The sequence below is a fragment of the Mytilus trossulus genome, chromosome 2 (genome assembly GCF_036588685.1).
Source record: "Mytilus trossulus isolate FHL-02 chromosome 2, PNRI_Mtr1.1.1.hap1, whole genome shotgun sequence".
Taxonomy (NCBI): Eukaryota; Metazoa; Mollusca; class Bivalvia; order Mytilida; family Mytilidae; genus Mytilus; species Mytilus trossulus.
Genome location: NC_086374.1, coordinates 42,987,163 through 43,009,895, shown reverse-complemented (window position 1 = coordinate 43,009,895; position 22,733 = coordinate 42,987,163). Strand labels below are relative to the sequence as shown.

The 22,733-nt window shown below is 31.0% G+C and overlaps 1 protein-coding gene across 1 annotated transcript; it reads right to left on the bottom strand.

The window, feature by feature from the left end:
* Positions 1-719: 719 nt before the first annotated feature.
* LOC134707302 (transcriptional repressor NF-X1-like) lies at positions 720-22,721 on the bottom strand. Its single transcript, XM_063566950.1, has 22 exons — positions 22,583-22,721; positions 17,765-18,882; positions 17,113-17,274; positions 16,635-16,712; positions 16,068-16,170; positions 14,653-14,724; positions 13,614-13,753; positions 12,852-12,942; positions 12,047-12,255; positions 11,269-11,483; positions 10,633-10,741; positions 9,440-9,559; positions 8,588-8,667; positions 8,056-8,160; positions 7,219-7,347; positions 6,523-6,608; positions 5,772-5,858; positions 5,046-5,180; positions 4,501-4,567; positions 3,868-4,013; positions 2,965-3,072; positions 720-2,165 (listed from the first exon to the last, which is right to left on the bottom strand). The coding sequence occupies exons 2-22, from the start codon at positions 18,870-18,872 to the stop codon at positions 2,033-2,035; spliced, it is 3,483 nt and encodes a 1,160-aa protein (XP_063423020.1). The 5' UTR covers positions 18,873-18,882; positions 22,583-22,721; the 3' UTR covers positions 720-2,032.
* Positions 22,722-22,733: the final 12 nt, after the last annotated feature.

Genomic DNA, 22,733 nt, shown 5'->3' with positions numbered 1-22,733 from the left:
TTAGTAGTCATCCTATTACTCCTAATATATGAAGGTGAAAAATTCAGCAGTCACTGAACCATGAAAATAAGATCAAGGATTAAGAACATAGGATAGACAGAAACTTTGTAACATAAAGCATCTGTATACAAGGTGAGTTTAACCCTGTGAAATATAAAGCTTTATACACATAACCTACCAGATTGTAATCCCTGTCATTCTGCGATGAAAGTTGAAGACCAGAAAAATGCCAATTCAATAGTTTATCACTGCTAACATCTCTATACCATAGTGTCTAGTATTATTTTTGCTATTTCAGGTGCCATAATGGCTTTTGTTATTTTTCCTATGAAAATTCAAAGAAGCAGAGCATTTGTGAAAGCTAACATAATGCTATGTTTCAAAACTTGTATACTTTGAAGTAAAAATAGTTGATCAGCTATGATTTTCTTGTTTTTTATATTGCTTATAAAAACCTTTAAAATGCATTTATTAAATAAGAAATGTAGGTATTGGAGCTCTCTCAATTCTATAGTCAATACAATTTCAGTATTTCTGTCTTCCATTCTTGCAGTAATATAAAAATAAAGAATTAAGATTGGTATAATATAATTTATTCTTTCAAACAAACTTTTGAAATAACATAATATTACTTAAAGTAATCAACAAAATTTTCATCATAGCACATTGAAACCTATTATTCCACTTAAATGAACTATATCATACAAATCTGTAAATCTGTATATATGTATACGTGCAAAGCAATTGATTTCATAAAATATGATTAGCTGCATTCAAATTTCACTCTTAAATTTCAAGTTTAAACAAACATTTTCTTCTTTTAAAATAATTTTAGCACTAACATCATCATCATCATATATGAATCATATAAGGAGATTTGCATACAATATTTTGTTTTCATATATCAAGTTTATCAATGAAACATATCAATTTCACAAAAATCAATTAACAAATTACTGAAATAGATGATTTAAGGGGTAATGCAATTAGATACTGTAGCATATAAATACCAATATTATTCATATCTTATGGCTTTGATAAAATTGATAATATTGTGCTAATTATTCCTTTAAAATACATCGGGAGTAATCGTACATTCTATCAAATTAAACAAAATTGTTTAAGGCTAAGAATCAAGTGAAAATGGCCTGCTTTGAGCCAAGTTCAAATCCATTTTACATTCTAGACAATGTATGGTTATTTCATTTATACCACAATTATCATATCTAGAATTTTTAGTGAATAAAGAATATGTGACATGAAGCAAGCAACGCAAACATTCAACAAACCTGTATTCCTTCATGCCATATAGTTTTATTGAGAGAAAAAAATTTAAGTGTCACAAACATGTAAATGTATATTACTTATTATACTAATATATTTATACAGATGGCATGGTTGCCATATAAATTGTTGTAAAAATGTATACTCCAAACCAAGGACTTTCAGCAAATATATTAAAATTGATTATATTTTGCATCTTAATTATCAATTCAATTCTCATATGTCAAGTAATTCACACAACTTTATTAGATGAGAAAGAATTCTATTCATATAAAATAAAACATACTGTAAAAGAATTTATCATCTCTAGAAATTATCAACTTATGTTTGTTTCCTTAGCAGATATGAGGTTCATATAGATATAAATACAAGTAAGTAAATCTATTAGAACACATAGAAAGCAAACATCAAGATCATTCAATAACTATAATTTTTTGCTTAACCTACTGTATTGGGTGGCCTCTGCTATTTTGGTAAGTACCTCAATTTTTCTCATTAGAATATAGAAAATTTACCTCTTTTTTCAAGCATAATTTTGAGCGAGAAGTCTTAAAAGATTTTTTTTTAATTTGAAATTAAATTTTTTAAGGCTTTTTTTGTTTTTCCATCTTATCTTCTTGAATCATACTTTTTTGTATACTTCAAGTCATCATTATTAAATCATTCTCATAATACAATAATACATAAATAAATTTTGAATAAGTCAACAAATAACAAATATTTCTTGTTAATAGATATACATAAATCATCAATTCGATGAAAAATCAAAATAGTCTATTTCTGGTTTGTGTTTTTTTACGTCTGTTTTAGCCTCCCATCTTGATGGTGGTTTGATATCAGATAAAACATCCGTACTTTGTCTGGCTGCTTTTGCAGATTGCCTGTAAAATTGAAATAATATGAATATGACAATAAACAACAATAGCTCAAGCAAGATTACACAGTCTTTTGAACAAACAAAAACAAATCAGGGTGCTTAGCTTAGTTACCTTGTAAGGGTATAATATATCATAACCAGAGCTATTTAATGAAAGCCAAAGCACTGTAGGCTTCAATTCAATTAAATAAATAAAATTGTGATGTAATTAATGAAGCAATCAGGAAATTCTATTCTATATAAATGAAAGGACATTTAGGGAGGCTGTGAACATAGTTATTTATGTATTATGACTTTGGTTTTTGTGTCTGTTATTTGATAGTCTACTGTAATTTCTTCACAATGTCACTTATCTTAGACTTTAAATTTAGAACTTGTCATAAGGATGTATAGATTTAGACAAATTAAATGCATATTCAGGACACAATCATATGAACACTGCATTGAACTTGGCCAAAATGCTGAGCTAGATCTTTGTAGTGCGTGTTCACAAAATAACAGTCTGCAAGAAGACTTGTCACATTATGGACACATTATTCTGACATCAAGCAGACCAGTTTTTGCTCTTACTCCTAATGTTGTTGTGTGTAGCAAATACTAATTCTTAAATCTTTGATATAAACCCATTAACTCTTGCATTTGAGGTAAGTACCAAACCAGTAGACCACAGATGAGATCATATGATGTCTCCTTGATATCAGTACTAATTAAAGCGTCATTTCATCTGGCTTTCTCTGACATATATTAAACCAACATCTCTATATATTGAAAATGAGATTATTATCTTCCATGAATGTACTTACTTTAAGGCAGCCTCTGAGTGTACATGAGGTATAGGTAATGGTGCCTTAGGGTGTAGTTCTCTTTGTACGTAAGATGTTAATGTCACTGAAGGAAGCCAGCATTTATCCCTGCAAATAAAAAATAGAAAAATTAGTTCAAAAATTTTCTTTGGATCACCAGACAAATTCTTGGACTACAACTAAACATTGTTTATTTGAAAATTCTTTAAAAAAAAATGTCTGAGTACTGTAAATTCAGAAATTATTGCGAGGTTTTTATTATTGCGAATAATGCGACTGAGTTGTAAACGCAATAATTAAAACTCGCATTTTGTAATATTTAAACTGAATTAAGCATGACTTTTCTCAAAATCGTAAAAATTAAAATCGCATTCAAGTGTAAAATGACAAAATCGCAATAATAAATGCACGCAATAATTTCTGAATTTACAGTATGTGAAATTGTAAGAAAGCTATATTGCATGCATTGTCATGCTAAGCATACCCACCTATACAAACTTATTGCTTAGGAAAACAAAAACTTGGTGTCTGACAGATTAGAAAAGCACACACACCTTACAAATCATCATTGATTAGCTACTGACCTAACATGAAGTCATTCTATTACATAGGATTGGAGAAATATGAAAAATTTGAATGTTTTGCAAACAGGAAGTATAGGTATCTGAAATATCCAAAGAGTGCTTCCAATTTACAATTCAACAATGATATAACTGAGAAAAGTGTGAGCAAAATATTTGTTTGATTAACAGACAACCAAACAGACAAGGTTTAACAATATAGACCCAATTTAAAAGTAGGGTATAATATGAGATATGAGATATTAAATCAGCTCACATCAGGCAGTAGAATGTGATACTTGTTCCACATTAAAAACCACATCAAATAATTTATTCTGTTTACCTATAAGCAGTAGCCACAACATTTTTCTTTGGTTCATAATCATAACTCTGTGTCTCACATCCATAGCATTCTGCAAGCTCATGTATGGCTCGTCTTTGATCACGGTTTCCTGGTGAGAATGAATTGGATCTATGTGCCTGCTTCGACTGAAAAAGTAATATTCTATACAATTTTCAAATTTTTCAGCCACACAGCCTGTGCTTAGATAATGAAATAATAAAACATAAACCCACTTTTTATAATCTTCTAATCATAATTCAGTTTTAAATATTAGACTTTTTTTTCTTTTTTTTTTCTTAATTCATCTATAAATGTGATAGACTATTACATGATGAGGACTGTTTCAACATCTTGATTTTTTTAATAGTTGACGTCCAAATCTTGTGAAAAAGAGAATATTGCAATTTTTGAAAGTGGACAAAAATGCAAGATTAGAAATCAGCATACATGTTTGTGTATAAGATATCAGAATGTGAGTTACATGATTTTGCTTTTTGTTTCTGGGCACAATTCTGAATTTTGTATCCCTCTATATCAATAAATATTTTGATGTGATCATCACTGATTATTGTATCAACAATGTCCATGGAATTCAATGGAAAAAAAATATTCAACTTCCATTTTAATGTTTACCTGTTTAGCACTTTTCACTAATTCACTTAATGCCTTTTCAATTGATGAAACAAAGTGAGGATTTTGCCTGAAATAAAAAAAGAGTTATTACTAAAATAAACAAATCAGATAGCAAATGCTTAACTTCGAGACAAATTCTGAACAGTGTTTGATCTTTCAATGAAACGTAAGAGGTGGGGTTACTAACAACAAGGTATGAATAGTAAATTATTATTTCCCTCTATATCAAATTCCAGAAAACAAGTACCAATTACAAATAATGATGTAAAGCATCATTAAATAAGGACTTTATCGACACATACTATATCTGTCTTTGACAAAACTTTTAGGAATTTTTTATCCTCAATGCTCTTCAACTTCGTACTTTATTTGGCCTTTTAACTTTTTTTACTTCGAGCCACACTGATGAGTCTTTTGTAGTCGAAATGTGCATCTGGTGCATAGACAAAATTTCATCGTCTGCTTATTATGTGGTTACCATATAAGAATACTACCTGGTATGGATTTATTGATTTCATTTTGAAAGCTAACTAAATGTTTCTTACTTTGCATAATCCTTTAAAAAGTCTGTATATGTAGGATTACCAAGTTTGGCAGCGATGTCAGGATTTCTGATTTCTAGAGCTAATGCCATCCTACGATTCCTCTCCATTACTGCACACTCAGCATCACATTCTAACCTGAAAAAACATATATATATATATATATATATCAACAATCAATTACTAGTATATGTCAATCTGATAACATATTTTTTTATAAAAAGGAGACTGAACATGAGAAATTGTAAAATACATACCAATTAAGAACCCCACAAAGACAGAAACAGTATTAGTCATGGAAAATTATTTGGAGGATGCAGAGTTCTTATTTGGCTTAATAGAGATGAAATATCTGGCCTACAATCATATAATTTTCTACAAATTGAGCAGGCCCTAGTGATACAGATTATCTTATATTACAAAATGTCAATTCGTGCTAGGATCAATTCTAAAGAATGAATAACTACATAAAATAAACCCCTAAATTATATTGCTCTTTTGTTTGTGTGTTTGTATTTTTCTTATGTAGCCATGGCGTTGTCAGTTTAGTTTTTATCTATGAGTTTGAATGTCCCTCTGGTATCTTTTGCCCCTCTTTTGTATTTAAATGATTAAACAATGTCATTCCTACAATACAAGGCAGACGTAAAAAACTTGGACAACATTTCAGCCACATCAACTTTCCTTTACATCAGCTTTTTCCTATCTTGACCTGTCACAATAACTTACTGTCTTTTCAGTTTTTTCTTTCCCAGTTGTGATATATCTACTGGTTGTCCTGAATGCAGGGAACCAGCCAAACTCTGTACAGTTAATCTGAAAAATAGAATGAAATAATACTTTACACATATTTTTATTTATCGTTAGGGTTTAATGTTATCTACAGTTTAATGTTATCTACATAGACATAAATGGAGAATGTGTCCATGGGACAGAGAAGATGTTCCTGCTTGCATATAAAGTTATAATGGGACATAACTCAACAATAGTAAAATGACGTCACTCACATTCATATTGTGGTGATAAGCATTTTGTATAAGTTTTATAGCATTTGAATGGAGTAAACCTAAGTTAGAGAACAATAATTATTTCTGAAATGTACAAACGGAAAAGGGTAACACATAATGCTGTTGAGGAGCTATGAAAATGTACAATTAACAAGGACTAGGTTAAACTTTTCTGATGAACTCACTTAAGGGAAAATACTTGCAAATTGTCATAATAAAAGCAGGGTTTGTTTACCCACCTTTAAGAGCATTCAAGTTCATCCATTTGTTCGAGATGGGATTCATATTACATAATCTTTTACCTTTTATGTAATATTTTGATGGCCCCTGTATTTATGTCTTTTCTCAATTAGCCTTAGTATTGTCTGTCTTATTTAGACTTGTGACTTTTGAGTTACCAATTGGCACTAAAAGTATTCTGCTTTTTTTCTAAATAAACTGTCAATTAATTTGACAAACAAAATAATACAAACTTTTGGTATTCAGCTGTATCATGAGCAGCTCCAGATAAACAAGGCACTTTAGCTTCTTTATTTCCACATTTACAAATCAATAAAACCTACAATCATTAGAACAATATACTGTAAATTCATAAACTATTGCAATGTTTTTATTATTGCAAAAAAATATGACAAGGTTGTAACCACAATAATTCAAACTTGCATTTGGATTTTTTTTTAAATGAAAATAACAGGATTTTTTTCAGAGTTGCAAAAAAAGATAATCCTATTTTGGTCTAAAATGCAAAAACCTCAAAGATTTCTGAATTGGCAGTATATGAACAGTGTTTGTCATTTGTTGATGAGGTTCGTAAGTGTTTCTAGTTTCTAATTTTTTATATAGATTAGACTGTTGGTTTTCCCTTTGAATGTTTTTACACTAGTCATTTTTGGGACCCTTTATAGCTTGCTATCCTATTTGCGCCAAAACCGTACTGTGACCTATAATTGTTTACTTTTACAAAATTATGACTTGGATGGAGAGTTGTCTTATTGGCACTCATACCACATCTTCTTATATCTATTGTCATTATATGTTAATGCACAGTTTGAAATGTTGCACAGTGGTGATTGAAATTTGAACTGATTCAGTGTTTTTTTCTATTACTATTATTTGTATTGAGATAACTGTAACATAACTTTGTTGGAAGGGGACTAATAATTGCTTACCTCAGCTTTACAAGGAGTTTGTGGACAAGGTGATCCAAAATGACAGGGAACTCCACAAATATGGTTACAGTCTTTCCTTTTTATCCTACAAGGCTGAATGCAATTATCTCCTTCCTTCTGACAATCACCCTGTGTACAAAATGTCAACAAATCATATAAAAAAAGTTGGTTGAAATTAATGATAGAGCAACAAAACAACACCACATAATCCAATATATACTTCAGATTGAAACCATAAATCCTGCTTAAAATATAAGGAATTGCAATCAAATTATATGACGATGTTGAAAAAAACTGATTTATTAGTTGATTGTTTGTGTTTAACGACACATTCAGAACTCTAGGCTAGATCATCGTGTTATATTTCATTGGGGTAGGATGATGGAGTTCCCAGAAAGAAACCAAATGACCTCTGCAGGAAAACTGGCACTTAAGTCAATAAAGTTCAAAGCCAAATACTGAAGAAGACTGACAGAAGCCATGGGGTTGCTTGCTTAATGTCTAGGGCATTATAAAATTAAAGTACATGAAATATGTCCTAGGTCACAATAATAGTGATCTATTATAATATGACTTAACACATCCCAAAGTTATTGTCATAAGTCCATAAACTGTAATAATCTGATGAATACTCAAGTAAAGTTATAATTCTCCTAGTTAAATAGCCCTTTTTGGGCATCTTTGTGTCAATTTGGTAGTATATGTGTCAACAAGAACAATAGGATAATCTTTTTATATACATTGTATGTCTGTGTATTTGTACATAAATAATTTTTTTCAGGCATCCAGCCATTACCATGATTACTACCATCAGTTAAAATATGTTAGATTACTTACAGAATGACAAGTTTTCACACATTTGTGTTGTTGGCATGGCAACACCTTGTTGCATGGTAAACCACATGACACATTAGTTTGATGACAAGGAATGTTCTTTCTCAGCTGAAAGTGACAAATAAATTGTAATCTAATTACAGAATTAAAATAAGATCTGATGATCATATTATTCCACTTGCTACATACATGATCTGCAGAGATGTGTTAGGAGACTAGATGAGATATTTCTTTGAAACGTCTTTTTTACATTATAGGTGGTATAATTGGTAAAGATTATTCACGAAGTTTAAGACATGATGATAATTCTGATGATTCATTATTTTTGTAGGGTACAAAATTTCAGTTTCTATGATTTTTATGGGTAAATATAAGTGTTAGGAAAGTACATTTTTTTTCTATAGATTTGTATGCAGAATTTGTAATAAATAATGACATAAAATGTTCTCCAATCATTATTTTTTCTCAATCCTAAAATAAGTGCCCCTTGAATATATTAAAATGAATTCCCTGAATGACTCCTGATAATGTTTACCTCATGATTACCCATACATCTCTTCTCAGTCAACACAGTACAGGGTGGGCAGTTCTCTTCACTGTGACAGTAATGATAAACTGAAAGTAAAAAGCCATGTGAAAGCAAAATTGATATTTTAAGATTATCTCCTGATTCTCCTCCCACTAAAATTTGCCAATATCAACTGAATTTATCCTGATATCAGGTATTAACTTCCATTTGGTGGAAAATATAATTTGTTTTATTATATATTCTAAATTCTAGAAAAGAAAATTAAAATTTTCCACAAATTAAGCCTGACCAAAATCAGATTAGTTATATTGAATATACTGGTATGATGTGACTTTCAAATTCTCTTCAGGGCCTACTCAGAGCTAGAAAAATATTTCTTGTACCATACATGAGAACTACAGTAAGTAATTAAACAAGCTTTTAAATGTGTAAATGTACTTTTTTCAAAGTGTGTACGGTACATTTATACTTTAAATATTGGTTTAACCCTCCTTTTATCCTACAGTCAATGCATTTGAATGGGGACGTATAGTTGGACCCCCCCTCCTTTTCCCCTTTTATCCTGGGTTGGGGACCCCTTTTAAAAATGTCAGGATCTGCCCCTGAAAAGCATGACTTTACTCCTTGTTTTATTTAAATCCCCCACTGGAAGGCCTCTGACAGACTGTGTGAGCATAAAATCATTGTTATTATTAGCCAATGACAAACAAGTTAAAGGTAAATGATTCAGTATTATTACCAAAATGAGTATAGCAGTTGTCCACACTGTTACTGGAATACATGTACCTCTAATTTAAAAAAATCCTGCTATGATGTTCTGTTTTGATGTTATTAAATTATATATGAAGTACATTATACCTGTATGATCACAGTCATGTTGTCGTGCACACAGATTTCTACATTCTGGTGGTTTGGTTCCACAAGGTATAGGAGGTAGCATCACTTCAGAACCACAATTACAGGTCAATTCATCATAACCTTTAAATAAAACAAAAAAAATATAAAAATAAAAGTTTACATATTAATCCAAACCTTTCTTTCATTTCTCCCTTCTTTATTAATTTTTTTTAGGGATTTCTGTATTGAATGACTGTGTAAATAATTTATAACATACTAAATTTCCTTAAAATATAACCTTATATAAATTACTTAATTTAAAGAAAACATTTTAAAACATATATTTTGCTTCATATATATTGCTTTGTCTAATTAAATGGATATAATTGAAGCCTTTAAGCAAATTCATTACATTTAAATATATTTTTAAACCAATCATACATATACTGTAGCCTACACCTTCTCACTGTATCATCTGAACATTTCAAATATCATATGCAATCTTTGTGTGTTTTACTTATGATATACAGTTTTGATAACCAGACAACTCCTTTTGGGGCCTTTTATTGCTGTCATTGTTGAAGGCCATATAGTGACTTATAGTTGTTAGTTAATAACTTCTATTGCATTTGGTCTGCTGTGGAGATTTGTCTCAGTGGCAATCATATCATACACATCTTCTTATTCTTACAACACAATAGGCTGAACGTGGGTGGTTTATCAAATTTAATTTATTGCATTATTGCAAATATTTGAATAACAATGTTGATCATTTTGAAAGTTATTATTTTTTACCGTAAATGTATTCTCAGCTCATTTAGATATGCTCCTATATCTACTAACATTCAATAAAGGATGTTTACAAGGCACATTTCATCTTTTCCCTAAATTTTGGAACCTCTCCTTTTTCCTAAGCAATGTATTAGAATTGTGCAACTCTTATATTTTTACATTTTATGATAGAAACAGATATCTCTAATACAGTATTATTATTCTTATTATGTTTACCATCCATCTAGCACCTATAGTGTACATATCATTCATTAGTATGTTATCTTTTATAAATTATCCATTTATGAAAATGTTATTATTTTGAATTTAAGAAAAAGACATCAAAAGATATTATCTATTTATTTCTAGTGACTCCTATATTTCCTGAACTTTTTAAGCAAAATAATAGAGCATTTTAACATGAGTAGCTTATTTCATCTTACTTGTCATTAAACATGGAGGACAGTTCCCACGATGACAAGGCTCATCACATTTATGAAGCTCACAGCTCAATTTCCTGCCACATTGTAGAATACAGAAATGTTCTTCATTCTGTAAGAAAAAGAATCAAATATATTAAAAGTAGCTGTTGCATAATAAACATAAAACTCAGGAAATGTAAATTTTGGAATAAGTAATAAAATTTATTTACTTTTAATTCAGTATGCCACAAATAAATATTCAAAGGTACATAAACAGGGCTACCTTGAGGAAAGTTAATACAGTTTCAAATTATATTGTCATTTTTGTATTTTTTTAATTTTCTTTACTTTTGAGATATGTTATAGAATAGAAACTCATTCTTTGGGTAAATTGGGCACCATTATTATTTTATAAAGATTTGCAGTCATAAAATATTCCGTAATTATTTCACATCAAACACCATTAAACTAAATAACAACGTGATGTTGAACATTTATTATCTGTTAACAATTATTTCCCCTGAATCTGTACTTACTGCTAATACAAGAAATTCAGCATAAAAAACTCTGATGAATCACAAAAAGAAAAAGAATTGTGAGAAATAAATAACTTTTTCAAATGTTTTCTATCCATTTTACAAAGTAATGATATCTTACTACACAACACAACTGTCCACATTTATGTCTGCCACACGATCTTTTCTTATTACAGCGCCTTTCACACGTAAATGGATTATCCTCTGTAAATTGATGCACCTCCTTACATGGGAAGTCTTTATCTTTAGAATCACAGCGACATCTAAGTGTGGTAACATCATCACAAGGACCACATGGCCCTTCATGGCATTTTTCTTGACATTTGTGTACATTCTCTACATAAAAAGACATAATGTAAGCAAGGAATCATTCACACTGTTGAAGGTTTATTTATAATGCAGGAAAACAATTTCTTAGATTTTCAATCATATAAGCAATGCTATCAATGGATATATTGCTTGAAAGTATTTAATCTCAAACCGAAGTTTTGGTTTATCTAATGATTGTGCAATGGCGGTATAGCCAGTCAAGGTCGTCACAACTTCCATGTGTTGGTTTATCTCACCTAGTGTTGTGTTAACATTTTGGGCCATAGAAGAGGCAGTTTAATCTCCCCAGTGTTCAGTGTCCATACTTAGTAGAGTTGCACAATGTATTTGAGTGGACAGTGACATGTTTGTGTAGTCTAAACATTTTTTGGGTACTAATGCCACACACTAACAGAGTAAAAAGGTTAAGACACATGTTGAAATTGTCAGATATACCATCATATAAATGTACACTAAAATTTTCCTATAAAAAAATTCAAGACTCATGCAGTTTTTGATATATTCCAACTAAATAAATAAATAGCTGAATTAAATATATAAATAAATAGTACAATGCATTTTAACAGTACCTGGAGGTCCACAGCCCAAGGGTTTATTGCAGATCTGACCACAAGTTGGTATAGGGTCAGTACATGATGTCCTGATTTCTGTAGACAGGTCAGAGAGGGGTGTGGCACCACAAGGACAGTTAGTGACCACCTCAGGTAATGTTTCACAGGTTTTACAGTCTCCAGCATGGCATACCATATCACATTCGTGGTGACCACATTCTAATGACCTGTAAAGATACAACTTATTAGCATAAAAATAAAACTCATCCCATTTCTCAAGATAAAGACAATAAACCAAAATTATAATTAAAAACAAAACAGTTGTCTTCACGCTTAACCACAAGTCCTATGACATTGGCTTGTAAAAATGCTTCCAGACTTTTCTCTTCTCTACAAGCCAACAAATCCAACTAAATTTTTCAAAATCTGAACTTTGGGCTTGTGGACTCAAAAGTTTATGGTGAAGGCCGATTAATAGTCTTGTGACATTTCTTATATTTGTTACAAATGCTCTATCAAAATGTATTGATATGAAGAAAAAAAAACCATTTGTGATGAATCTGAGATTAATATCATGGTATGTATTGACTTTTATAGTAACAAATAATTTGTCCTATATGGTAATTAAACAGAGTGATATATACCATATAGGAGTTTAATGTAATTTCACTTTCCATATCACACTATACCATATGAAAAGATATCACTTCAATTTTATTTATTTTTTAAACCTTGCTGTCTCGAAAAAACTAAACAAAAAAGGGGAATGGTCACAAAAAAAAATTGATGAATTTTCGGTTTATATATGTACAAACAATCTTACTTTTTGCAAGGGTTCCCACAACTATAAGATTTACTAAAGGATTCAACACAGCCACATTTAACCTCCATCTTCTCATGTGATCCATAACATTCTGTTAAGTAGAAGAAAACACATAATTCAAATCTATTTCTGTTACTTTTGAAGTTTAGAACTTTTAAACAGTAAACTACACAAAACAAAGTATTACTGCAGAGGCATTTTCTATTATAATCTTAATTTTCATGATAAGAATGAAATAACTAGCATGAGATCTGTAGAAGACACAGCAAAAAATAATCAGCTATGACCCTGTTCTAAGATTTATAAAAATGTTTGATTATTGAATTCTTAGATAAGTTATTATTTTTACTGAATTAAACCTGTGTTTTAAATGGAAATAAGTTTAGAATACCAGGAACTAGTTCAGTTTCTATGTACTGCTTATTTGCTTTGATCAATGTCATCAATAATGTCCTGACATCATAGAATTAAAATTATACGGTTGGGTTTTTTTTCCCTTAGAAAATCAAGGTATTCTATTGCAATCAATGTAATAATCTTAAATATCTGAATTAAGACTTATTAGAAAATAATTATACTTTACAATACCCTAGTAGACAGCAAGTTAAACATTGAAAGACTTATAGTCTACTCAATTCTTGTAAAAATTATTGTTGTTAATAATACTATTACCATTACTAATCATTACATTTATCAGAATAAGATTTTCAGTGAATAGTTATCAAACTATAACTGAGTTGACATAAGCCTAACAATAATCACCTTTAACAATAATTTCTTCACATGGTTCACAAGACCCGCCATGACAGGACCCTTTACAGAAATGTTTTCCACAGTTTAACACTCTACCACAAATAGTATCACACTTCATCACATCAGTTATACTACACTTCACAGATTTACTGAAAATGAAACAAAAAAATATTATCATAGCACAACCAGTCAAAACACATACATTTGAAAGATTGTAAAAAATTCCTTAAATCAGTTAAATATGGAAAAATGAAAAACATTTTCATTATTTTGCTCTGTTGGTTATACAAAGGCTTCTGTCTAAATTTCATCAAATCAAGAGGGTTTCACAAAGTCATTGAACTCTAAAAAAATATTTAAGAGACTGAACTTAGTGCTAAGACCAACAACAATGAAATGTAAGATTGCTGTTTCTTGCTTCTACGACATAAAAACTGCAAGCTAAACAAGAAATGAAATATGATTAAATAAGGACTTTAAATTCATGTAGACAGGATCAAATTAGTTCAGGCTCAATTTTAAAGGATCTCTCTTGATGTCCACTTGAAAAAATAAATTATGAGATGACCGTGTTATACTTGAAGCTTTGCGGACATCAATCATTAATTTTATTATAGCAACTCAAGGTTACCAGCGAGTGTATCAGAGGCAGGTAAACGTATATTTTATTCATTTTGAAAGACTGTTTAAAATGATTTTATCATCTTTTTCACCTAAGCTAAATGACTTCCTAGGTATGCTTCTGGTGTCAAAGGCAAACACCTAGCATTTTCTGGCTTTTTGCCAACCTCTGAAATTAATAAAATTTGATAAATAGAACAATTTTTTGCTTAATATTGGAGGTGTCACATGTCAATAGATTCTGGAATCAAAATATCAGCTTCCCTTAGTTACAAACAGGGAGATAAGAATATTATGCTGATTGTCATCCAGTTCGAATCATTGATACTAAATAATTGCATTAGAATTACTAAAACCTTTGTTTAAAATATAAAAGTTCTGTTTGAAGGCAAATCAAATTTAAATAAATTAATGTTGTAAAACTAACCTTTCTTTACCACATGCACAATTTCTATTTACCACAGCATTACAAGGTGGGCATGGTCCTGGATGACATAATCTACAACAGATATGTGCACAAATGTAAATACATAGTGGATTTGCAATTATATTCAATGTGACCAGTTAAATCACGTTTTTGTATTATGCTTACAAGATATAAAAAAAATAACTAAAATTTCTAATATGCTTGAAAAATATTAGTGTTGTCAACGGTTAACCGGTTAACCGGTTACTCGGTCGAACGACCGAATACCGAATACCAAAAACGCTAACCGGTTAACCGGACTTTTTTTCAATTTTAATAGATTTGATATAAATTTGTATTGACATCATTAAATAGTTATGTTTTTTTTTAATTGTCGACGTGGTAATTTATTTGACAGATCAATTGTCCAGTATGTTGATTGCTATTGTTAATTCTAAAAACACATAAAAATTAATTAGAGTTCGGGGCAGGATCTTAAAGAAACATAATTAGTATACATGTTTTTTAAACAGTAACTGTAAATCAGAAATGAGATTTAAACTTTACTAATTACTTCATTATTTCGTTTTTGATCTAATATTGTGAAAACCTATATATAAATATGGAGCCTCCGTAGTGCAAGGGTATGTTTTACTTTAAATTCAAAAATTGTGAAATGCAAACCAATGTGAATGTACTCAATGTATACGTGTTAGTACGAGTAACATGCTTAAAGAAAAAAGCCAACACAGTAGAGAAATAGGTCGTTCTGTGTCATTTTGGTCGCTTGTGAAGAATTGTCCCATTGGCAATCATATCACATCTTCCTTTTTTTTTTTATAATTAATCATTTCAAATTGAAACACACCCCATTACTTTCTGAGACAACAAGAGAAAATGAAAGAATAATCGGTTTCAGACATATGACATATTCAAATCTACGAGATTAATATTTTTATTTGTTTTTCAATCTGAAAGTGGTACAACGGTATATTTGATTATTAAAAGTCAAATTTCGCTGGGAATCCTCACGGACAAGCCTTATATAATGCTTAAGGAAAATTTTCAATTCTAAAAGCATATTTATAACTTGGATGAAAGGTTGTCAAATTGACACGCATATCACATCTTATATCTATGTGTAGGGTTCTATAGATAATGCTTTGAAACACCAACTTAAACTACCGGTTAACCGGTTAATCGGTCGAACGATTATTCGAGTAACCGGTTAGGCAAAAGTGTACAATTTGACAACCCTAAAAAATATGCATGCATAGATCTACAGAAATTATGTGTGTAGTCTATATACATTCATTATTACAAGTTGCTACAGTCTTTACAGAAATTCTCATTATATTACATTCACTAACTTTGACCATGTTGACAGGACAATAACTTTTTAAGTTGACAATTTAAGACAATTTGAACATATTTACATGTTACACTGATGTGAGCAGTTATCTCCCCTACTCTTCCCACAAACTTGTCCACAACTATGAGGTGTCTCCATACGATCCCATTGAGGGTCTCTTATTTTACCTGAAAAACAAAACTATATTTTAGAAATGATAAACACGGTTAAAAATAAACCAACAATAGAATGAATAGATTCATTTGGTTGGTTAACGTTGGTGCTTATTGCTACTTTAAACATTATAGTAGTTCATGTATTTCGTGGCAGTCAGTTTTCATAGGTTGAAAAATGCATTAGTGCCTGGAGAGAACCACTGATCTTCGAAAGGAAAAACTAATAATAGATACCAGGCTTTAACATGTGTAGAACGTGATTGTTGTAATACTAAGAACTCACATCTGATACATATATTAAAACGATGCTATTCTTTAAATCACAATAATTAATCTCTTTGTTAAGTCTTCAACAATTGCAATGATAAATGCAAACAATAGTTTCTGAATTTAAAAGTCATTGAAATATCCAATTACATTAGATTTAAGGAGAAACAATGTTTAAAAAGAGAAAAGATAAATTAATAACCACTTACCACAGAAACATATATATTGGTTTGGAAATTTATCTGTAACTTTTTGACAAGCTGGACATCGCCATCCTGATCCTTCACCTACAAATTCAGTACAAATAGAATTAAACGGTGAAACTTAATTCAATATATATCTCTGAGTCATATAATCACATCAAACATCTTGAATTGTTCTCCAATAGCTATCATAGAATATTTGCATGCTTAATTGTGACATGGATGGAGAGTTGTCTCATTGGCTCTCATATCACATCTTCTTATATCTATTAAAATGTAAATGTCTTCTTCCATCTTTAAGTTACTGCTATAAAAGTTAGATTCAAGCATTTTTATTTAGAGTTAATCATCATTTTGAGGAATTCATAATTTCAACAATTCTTTAGAAAAGATATATAAAAAAATGTACTGCTGACCTGTGACAATGTGTGATAACTTAGAACTTTCTGTGAAATAGAGTTACAATTCAAAAGTTATAACAAACCTTCCATTAAAGCTGCAGGAGACCTGGCCCATTTTTTAATACATATAAGATGAAAGGCATGAAAACATCCAGGACAATTCCAAACTGCATGATGACATTTAACTGTCTCACAACAAACCATACACTCATAAGATCCTAATGTTAACTGCTCTATTAGTAAACCTGAAAACAAGATTGTAAGTTCTTATCAGTCAGATATAAAAATTAAAAGACCTAAGTATAAAATTATTTCTTTTCGGATCAGAATTAGAGTATCACATCATAATAAAGTAGCATTAATTTTTTTTCTCACTTCAAGGTATCCATATTCTTTAAATACCAATATTTCTTTATGGTGTGGATGCATAAATATATTTATGTACAAAATGTAAGACCGAACCATGATGGTAAGCTGATGTGTGATGGTTTGACACTGAATAGCTTTTTTTATTCCTCTGAAGTTGCATGATGCATTATGACACTATCTTGTTGATAACTACATGTATGCCAAAGTGTGATGGATTTATACATAAACTATATCTTTTGTGTTAACATGTTGGTAATGAAGTCAATTTGTTTGTGAGAACCAAATTTCATGTTTATGAAGTAAACCATTGGTTAATGTGTTATTTTTGTGTCTGAGAATTACATTCATATTTTAAAACATTTGTACCTCTTTGTGTTTCGTCCACTTTTCCAGCTAAGACCTTTTTTATCATCTGTTTTTTACTGATGAACTTTTTATCTGCTGGTGGAAACTTATACTTTTTCTCTGTGCCACTGTCCTCTTGGTATCTATTATCAGTAAGGTGGCTTTGTTGTGGATTATTTCTCCGTGAAAAACTGGCTTTACTATCCATTTCAACAAGATGAGGTGAGGACTTCCCACCTCCTGAATACTGTCTATTTTTATCCATTTCAACAAGGTGAGGTGACGACTTGCCACCTCCTGAATACTGTTTATTTTTATCCTTCCAGTTACCCTCTCTTCTCTCATTAGTCCTTTGTCGACCATTTGAATTGTCATTACTGTTTCTTGATTTATCATAAACAATACCTGTGTCTTTCTTTGAGCTCACTACATGTCTTTGTTGTGTATAACCTTCCCTAACATATTCATTCCTAGCCTCAGAATGTTTTGATTGATTTGAACCACCTCTATCATCTTCCATTCCATATCTGTCCCCTCTCCTTCTATCACCCTTGTAATATTGATTTCTATCATTGTTATCTGTATTTCCCTCTCTATCTGTATTATGTCTTTGAAACTGTCTACTATTATATTGCTGTCCCCGTCCCCTTCCCCTACTTCTAGTGTTCTCTGAATAGTTTTTATTTCTATAACTATTAGGAAAATTTTCCTTAGAATCATTTAAATCAGTTCTTTCTTTATTTCCTGATATTGGTTCCTGAAAATGGGGTCTTGGTGAGTGTCTTTCATCTGCATTTGGTTGTTGTTTACCCCTTCCTCTTGAGCCTTGGAACTTTCCTCTAGAGCCTCCCCTGCCTCTACTATTCTGAGGATTACCTGGTCTTTCATTCATACCATGAGTATCAGGAATTTCTCTTCCCTCAGGTTCCTGACTGTAGTAGTTCTGCTGATTTTCTTGATAATAATAAGGTTGTGGATTACCTCCCCCTTGGTAAAAATTTTGTGAATTATCTACCCCTTGATTGTAATTCTGAGGGTCATATTGATAATAAAATTGTGGAGGATACTGTTGATTGTAATAAAAGTATTGAGAATTATCTTCCCCATAAGATTTGTATCCGTCTGCCATTTTTAGCTATCTGAAATAAATGATAATATGTTTATTCATTGTTATATATACATGAAGTAACCCTTATGTTCTAAAATAATAAACAATTGTACATGCTCTTGCTCTTCAAAAAAGAAGTTAAATCTAATTCTTAATCTCATATTAAAAAAAAATTCTAGTAAATAGATTGTAAATTTAAATACATAGTAAATTTGGGAAATTATGTACTGCAAACAATTTTATGAAATAAAACCAAGTACTGTAAAGTTTTTCATCAATTTTATGAGATTAATATACTATTGAAATGTAACTTCTTATTGTTCACCTATATTTTCTGATTTTCAGTTATACATTTTAGTATACCAAGCAGACTTACATATAAAATTTTACCACATCTGTGACGATAGCCCTTTTACCATGTGTTTACCATGTTTACTGAACATGCTGAATGAAGAAAGAAAGGCAAGAGGGTAACCCCTTAAGTTTTCTTTATTATTGAAAGCGGGCATGGTGAGTTAGGTGGTATACTGATTAATGGAATTTGTTGGAATATATATTATATAGGGCCAAGGTTCCAAAAAACATTTCACCTAATTTCAGTCATTTTGAAATAACTTAAAAGTTGGTGCCCTTTTTCAAAAAAAAAGATGGTCAAAATCACATTACTGAGTATGCTCATACTCGTAGCCTCGACAAACTTGCTGTTGTTTGCATTTACTTTAAAAGGAATTTTCCTACTATTTCCTTAAATTCGGAAAGAGCAATTAAGTTTAAATCTAAATGACTTTAATGACTCACAACAATAATTTTCTCAGACAAGGCTTACGTTTCTTTTATTTTGAAGACAAAATTGAAACCGAATAATTTGGGAAATTCTAAAACGAGCAATGCCGGTCTCATTTCTGGGTTTAGTCTTGTTTTACAAATTCACAGGAAATCATTGTTTTTTTATTTTCTTTACCTTTGATGTGTTTGCATGTGAATGATAATACTTGCACTTGCTTTATTTAGCATGAAATCATTTTGAATTTACGATTTAGTGTCTAATCTGCAGAAGAGGATTTCGACATGCGTATTTCATAGTAAACAAAGCATGTGTGTTAGTAGTCCAAATAATTATGAAGTCGTCTTAGGAAGGTGTGACGCGTTCCAGAAAAAAATTTAAATAGCCTTGCCAGATGTCAATATTTGAACTAGTGTGTTAGTAATGACAAAATACTTTTTTCTACGTAAATTAAATCAAGTTTTAATTTAATCTTAAATCAGAATTGACAATTGTCTTAGTTAAAAAGTAATTAAATAATGAAAATGATGAAGACAGTTGTTATTGAAATTGAATTTCTAAACAATATTAGTTCTGAGTTTGTGATCAATAGCCGGGTGTGAACTAAAAACACAGGTACAGAGATTAGCAATCATTAGCCAATACTTCATCCAAGCCAATAATATAGTTATTAGGAGGGCCATTTGTTCATTCATGGTACTGGGTGTGACTTACTACGATTAGGTGGTATTACGCCTAAAATACATCTGGTGTTTTTTTCGCCTCACATCTCCAAAATATTAATATTCTGAGTTGCAACCGTGTGTTGTGGCCAAGCGTCTCTAATTATCAGTTAGATGAAAAACACAACACATCATGTACCAAATTATATTTTTTTGTTTTAATTTGATATCAACTTTCTTAAATCTTACTCTTAGTTCATACCTGCCAACTTTCACGATTTGGGCGTGTACTACACGATTTTGACCCTTTGTCACGATTGCACGATCGTGTTCCTGAAAAACCCTCTAAAACACGATTTGGTGAAAATCTACACGAAAAATATTGTTGTTCCCGATTTTGAACTGTGTCCAATGGAGGAAAATCGTGTTCAGCCAATCAAATGGTGTGTTTCTCATGATCAAATTAATCATGTTAATCAGCCAATCAAAAACGTTTTCTCTCAAGATTATTTTAACATGCTAGATAATGAACTTGTGTTGTATTCCTCTGCTTATGTTGGTCAGAATTGGAAAAAACGTGAACATCATACCTGCCAAATTTTCAAAATGCCCATGGGGGTTTTGCGTGCAAGATGGCTGCCACACTCCTAAAAAACCTTCATGGGAACCTTCAAATACAGTGTAATGTTGTTTTTTGGCTTCTTCATACTTTTATAAGCCTCAGTTCATTGTAAAATTAATTGTTTTGTTAAAATTGTGGACATAATTGCTCTTTTAAAAATTTCAATTTGGAGCCTCCATGGGGGAAATCCCCCACAAATACTGACAGTTGGCAGGTATGGAACATGGCAAATGATTTTTCAACTGCAAGGAGGTTCTTACACAGAATAAGAATAAAAGCATGGCTAATTGACAAACTTCAATGATGCAGTACTACCATGAAGATAATAAATAGTAGTTTATTCACTAATTTATTGACATTTATACATGTCCACTTGCTGTAACATAATTTTATTTATGTATTCAATCATTCAAAGTATAATGTACTATTCATTATTTGTCACATGGAACCCCCCCCCCCCCAATCAACATGAGGGATCCCTTAAATGAGGGTTTTCCCTTAAGTCAAGGGGTCACTCTTGTAAAAAATAAAATAGAAAAATGTAGATTTATTAACTTAAAAATGGGAAATTCTGTCATTATATTTGGAACAGCTTTTCTAAATGAAGAGTCCTATTATTTTGAATAATAAAGAAGATATATTAAAGGCCAAGAACATATCAAAATTCTTGTGGACATGTGTTGACCATATAATACCAGATAGATCATAAGATGTATAGTTCTTTGGGAAAAGTTTCTTCAAATAATATGAATGTGTGCTCATTTGTTTGACTGTCCCTTTGGTATCTTTCGTCCCTCTTTTTGTACTTAAAAAGTGGTTTTTAATGTCCTAACATTGAGGGGGGGTCCCTAGGTGTTGTTCCTAACCTGATAAAGGTCCTTCTTTGTGTATAATTTTAAATTGGAAAAGTCAACAACTATTTAGTATCCTTACACATGAAAATAATTCCTGGTCTTACAGCTACATGTTCATATTTTCTGCTGATATAATAACTAGAATCAGGCAAATAAACTTAAGAAAAAGGCATGTAAGTTTAGTTTAAACATATTTATTTATAGTGGATTGGGAAACAAGTTTTGCAACTTATATTAATTCCTCTCCACTTTGCGGGTGCGAGTTCTGCCTTATAGCGGCATTAGCCTACTCTTTTTCGAAATCTACAAGGGTGTCTTAAACGTGCAAGAGATATGGCTCTCTCTTAACACGGGTCAGCCATTTATCGTCCCCGTCTGACGGACTATCATCGTTTCCTCAAGACCATACTCGCAAATGGTGTCAAGGGAGAGCCAAAAATTGAGTTCCTGAAATTTTCATCCCAATCGGGAATCGAACCAGGAACCTTTGTGTTAGTAGTCCGATGCACTAACCACTACACCACGGCTCTCATTAAGGCATGTAAGCTCATCTTACAAATATAACACTTTTTCTAGATTACAAAACAGCACGCCCAAAATAGTCATCGGAAAGAATTGTAACCTTTGAAATTGTTGTCGCGCGCTAAAACCCCCATGGGCATTTTCAAAAGTTGGCAGGTATGTTAGTTTGTACTCCTTATGGACATTTCATTTTAAAACTGTGTAACTGTAAGTCCCTGTTCAGCTTTGAGTTGTGTAAGTAGTACTTTTAAAATGATATAATTCATATTTTGATTCCAAATTCTTACTATATATCTTCTTTCGCTGTTTTTATAACCTTTTACCAGTGTTATTGCTGTTTGTCTGCGTGTATTGCTCAATTTTCTTAGATTGCATCAACGTTATTCAAATGTTTCAACATCAAAGGGGAAACTCTCCTTTTTACAAACACACAAAAGA

Bases quoted from the DNA above. Each gene is read 5' to 3' on its own strand.
- LOC134707302 (XM_063566950.1), bottom strand. From the start codon at position 18,872: ATGGCAGACGGATACAAATCTTATGGGGAAGATAATTCTCAATACTTT. The intron at 14,725-16,067 runs GTAAATATGTTC...TATCTGTTGTAG, and splicing joins TGCTCACATCAGTGTAACAT to ATTATGTCATCCAGGACCAT. The intron at 8,668-9,439 runs GTATAATGTACT...TTTTACTTTCAG, and splicing joins ACATGACTGTGATCATACAG to TTTATCATTACTGTCACAGT.